The following is a 4,579-nucleotide window of genomic DNA, read 5'->3' as shown; positions in this document are numbered from 1 at the left end:
AGTCTCCGTCTTGAATTTTGTAAATGTCTTCCAGATACCCCCAGCTCTCGATTGAAATACAAGGTTCCCTCCCGAATAACAAGAAATACGGAGAAAACTCTGTCACAGAGTGAGGTGTTATATTATACGCAAATACTAAACTCTGCAAATACAATGGCCATTTGTTCCTCTTCTCCTCCTCCAAACTTCTAAGTAGACCGTACAGAGTTCTATTCATTCTTTCCACTTGACCATTTCCTTCAGGGTGATATGGAGAAGTGCGTGATTTCTTTACATTGAACCTCTTACAGATTTCCTTAATTAGAGCGCTTTCGAAATTTCTCCCTTGGTCAGTATGAAGCTGCTGAGGAATTCCATATTTATAAAAGAGCTCTTCGACCAATATTTTAGCCACTGTTGTCGCTTTCTGATCCTTCGTTGGATATGCCCATACGTATTTGCTAAACAGGTCACTTAAAACTAAAATATGCTCCTTTCCAGAGGTTGATCTTTCCACGGAACAAAAATCTATCGCCACAATTTCCATGGGCTGAGAAGTTTCCACATGAACAGGAATGGTATTTCTATATGGAACTTCATCTTTTGCCCTTAAACAAGTATCACAATTTCTAATGAAATCCGTTACAAATCCCCTCATGTTGGGCCAATAAACCCTAGAGTTCAGTAATTTATAAGTTCTATCAATACCCTGATGTCCTAGTTTATCATGAGTTTCGACTAAACACTTACTTCTTAAAAGAACAGGAACGGCTAATCTATAAATTATGTTATCTAATTGATCCACATGAGTCTTATAAAGAATATCATTTCTTATCACAAGACTTTCTTTATCCCTTTTCCACGTAACTAATTCAGGTTTAAAATTAATGTTTTCTAACTCAATATTTTCTCCTTCTAGCATTTCCTCATTTCCTTACAATCTTTAAAACTGGACAAGCTTTCTGTTTATTAACAACGTCCTCCCACTCTAAAATCTGATGTCTACTTATGGCACAAACAAAATTTGTGTCCTCATGAGGAGCTACCCATACTTCTTCGTCTTCATTCATCACCATCTCTCTAGGCTTGCGTGAGAGAATGTCGGCTTTAACATTTTGTTTTCCTGGTCTGAATTTAAGTTCAATGTCAAATACCGACAAATCTGCCACCCATTTTTGTTCTGTGTGATCAAGTTTTGCTGTGCTGAGATTGCTCAAAGGGGCATTGTCAGTATACACTATGCACTTTGTGCCAATAAGATAATTTTTAATTTTTTCAGTAACAGCCCACTTCAAAGCACACAATTCTAGTTTCCTCGAACTATAGTTCTTCATGTTTCTTTCGTGTGGTTTCAGTGACCTACTTGCATAAGCTACAGGATGCAGCTTATCCTCCTTATATTGGGACAAAACCGCACCAATTCCATCGTAACTAGCGTCTATTTCTAACGTACACGCTTTCCCAAACTCTATCCCTTTCAGTACTGGGGCAGCTATCAATTTTTCTATCAATGTCTGGAAGGCCATTTCTGCATCTTCTGTCCATTTATCCTTAATACTTTGACTGGATTTCTTCTTTTCTCCTTTCAATAACTCATTGAGTGGCTTGGCAATTATGTCAAAATTTTTAATAAATCTCCTATAAAATGTTGCAAATCCCAGGAAAGCTCGCACTTCCTTTATAGTTTCTGGCCTCTTCCAGTTCTTCACTGCTTCAATCTTACTTAGATCAGGTCCTATTCCTTGATTACTAATGCTAAATCCTAGGTAACTTACACATGTCTGCAACAAATGACATTTCTTTGGCTTTAATTTCATCCCATAAGACTTTATGCGCTCTAGCAATGCCTCCAATCTTAATAAGTGGTCGTCAATGGTCTTCGAAAATAATATCATATCATCCAAATAAATGACTAGAAATTCAAAAAACATATCCCCCAAAATATTCTCCATGCATCGTTGAAAGGTTGCTGGGCTGTTTGTCAGACCCATTGGACACCTGCGATACTGAAAGTGTCCCCATGGTACAGAAAATGCAGTTTTCTCTCTATCTTCTTTCCTTAACAAAACTTGATGATAGCCCTGCGCAAGGTCAAAAGTCGAAAAGTATTTGGCCCCTTCCAATGAATCCAGACACTCCGCTACTCTAGGAAGAGGAAATGCATCCTTAAAAGTTTTTTTCATTCAATTTCCTATAATCAATGCACAACCTTAGGCCTCCCCCCTTCTTCCTCACAAGGACTATAGGTGTTGCATAAGGACTTGCACTTTCTTCAATTACACCCCGTTTCTTTAAGTCATCAAGCAACTGTTTGGCCTCAGGGATTAACGTGGGTGCTATTCTTCTATACGGTAATTTGATAGGTTTCCCACAGGACAATCTAATGGAATGTTCCCATCCCTTTATCAAACCTAGGTCCGAATCATTTAGCTCAAAACAGTCCTTATATTTGTAGAGTATCTTATCAAGTCTTAACAAATCCGATTTACTCAAGTTACTTTCATCAACATTGACTCCCAACTTCCGTCTGTGGTTTTGAAGTTCTGTCTCTGATAGTTTTTCAGTATTCTCATTATCATCATCCTCCATAAACTCCCTGATGCCAAGTTGCACCGTGGCCAATATACTGCCTGCTTCAATGCTAACATTATCTTTAGACCAATTAGCCACACAGACATATCCAACACCCCATTCACATATAGAAAAACTGGGCAAGACCTGAACACCCGGAGGCAACATATTTTTACTCTCGTCTGCTATTTTCTCTAAAACTACATACTCCTTTGGCACTTCCTTTAGGCTATCAATGTATACCTTAATTAGTTTCCTGCTACCTGACGGAACATTTCTATTCTGTTGTCTTAAGCAACTAGCATATCCTAAATCCTCCCTTTGCCAAACCTGCATAGTTTGACCAACTAGTCTCATACAACAATCCAAAACTGGACTATATTCAGCTTTTAATCCCTCTTTCTCTAATGCCATCACGTTAACGTTTTTGGTGACTCCCCATTTTTCGAACAGCAAAGACAAAACATTCATGCCCACAAGGCACTCTTGGTTAGTGTTCTTGCCAAGACCATTCCTTCCTTTCTCAGCTCTCTTGACAAAGAAAACACAGCTGTTCTGTTCCATTCCACTTACTTCCACATCAACAACGACATGACCTATTATATTAATTTCATTACCACTCAGGTCACATATGTAGTCACTAGTATTATACAATGTCACCCCTTTTGGTTTTAGATTCCCCAAATACCAATTTTCCGACAACAAACTACAGTTTGCCCCAGAATCCATAAGTCCCACAGCTTTCTTTCCCTCTATGCTGAGTGTCAGTTTCATAGTGTCTCCTCTCTTATTTAAACATTCACTTGGCCGGACGTTCAAGTTAACGCCCGGCCTCACAAGTTTTTCCTGGGCATTATCCCCGGCCTGCAATGACATCTCCCTCACAACTTTGTCTCCTCTTGCATTATTTAACCCTCTGTTCTTACTAGAGTATAGATTACACTTATAAAATGGATGACCATCTTCCCCACAAGACCAACAAGTACCCGTAAACTGATTTTCCAAAACATGTTTATTTTGCGTTCTGTTTTTACCTAGCCTTCCCTTATACTGGTGTCCTTCCCCCTGATCCTGCACTATATTGTCTCTAGAAAACCCTCCATTTTTGCACTGGTATGATACATGACCCTGATCCCCACAGGTCCAACACTTAATTACTTTATCATCTCTCCCCCTGCTATTCAAATGGATGTCAGAAACATTACCAAATTCTTTCATGACCTTCATTCTATCTTGCACAAATCTACCAGCATCTTCTAATTGGTCTATGACTCCGTTTTCAATCTTATCCTTTAGATCACAGGCAATTTTCCTGTGCCTCAAACCTTTTTCAAAAATCATACATTTCCTGATTTCCCTCTCTTTAGAGCAGACTGCTTTGCCCTCGGCTTCTTCTTCCAAGTCAATTATTCTGTCTAAATACTCCCAAACACCTTGTATTCCCTGTTGTGCACACCACAGTTCTTTCCTTCTCTCTAGATCATCTTTATTATCTGCATACGCTTCTAGTAGCTTAGTCTCCATTTCCTCCAACGTTTTCGGCTTAGCATGGCGTATTCTTGTGCTAGCAGGCTCTATCAAGCTAACTTTAACATAGTCTACGACTCTACGGCATCAGTGCCTGCTAGGTTAAGCTGATTGGTACATAATTTTGCCTGTTCAAACCATCTCTTGATTTCTTTCCTACCACTGTTCCTCCCACTCATTTTCTCGAGCTGTGGAGGTTTTTTTTTACTATTGAACGAGCATCATTACATGCGTAATTACAGGTCCCTCTCCTACACACCCTATCCAACTCATCTTCTATCAAGGCGAATCTGTTTTGCCACCAACGATTCAATCTATCCAACCTATCTTCCCATTCTTTGTTATTATTTGCTAAAAGACGACCCAGCTCCTTAGCAACATCCCTTTTAAAAAATGGCTTCTGGTTTTCCACAGTGAAATCTTCTATACTATCTCCAGCCTTTTTAACCCTTAAATTGGTTTTCTTAATTTCATTCACCAAACTTTTCTGGTTCTCTTTTAA

The 4,579-nt window shown here is 39.0% G+C and overlaps 1 protein-coding gene across 1 annotated transcript; it reads right to left on the bottom strand.

Annotated features, from left to right (window-relative positions):
* Positions 1-2,014: 2,014 nt before the first annotated feature.
* On the bottom strand, positions 2,015-3,364 carry LOC137628442 (uncharacterized). Its single transcript, XM_068359590.1, has one exon. The coding sequence runs from the start codon at positions 3,322-3,324 to the stop codon at positions 2,146-2,148; it is 1,179 nt and encodes a 392-aa protein (XP_068215691.1). The 5' UTR covers positions 3,325-3,364; the 3' UTR covers positions 2,015-2,145.
* Between the last annotated feature and the right edge of the window lie 1,215 nt (positions 3,365-4,579).

Source organism: Palaemon carinicauda, chromosome 36 (genome assembly GCF_036898095.1).
Source record: "Palaemon carinicauda isolate YSFRI2023 chromosome 36, ASM3689809v2, whole genome shotgun sequence".
NCBI lineage: Eukaryota > Metazoa > Arthropoda > Malacostraca > Decapoda > Palaemonidae > Palaemon > Palaemon carinicauda.
Note: the sequence above shows the minus strand (reverse complement) of the source record. Positions and strands in the feature narration are given on the sequence as shown.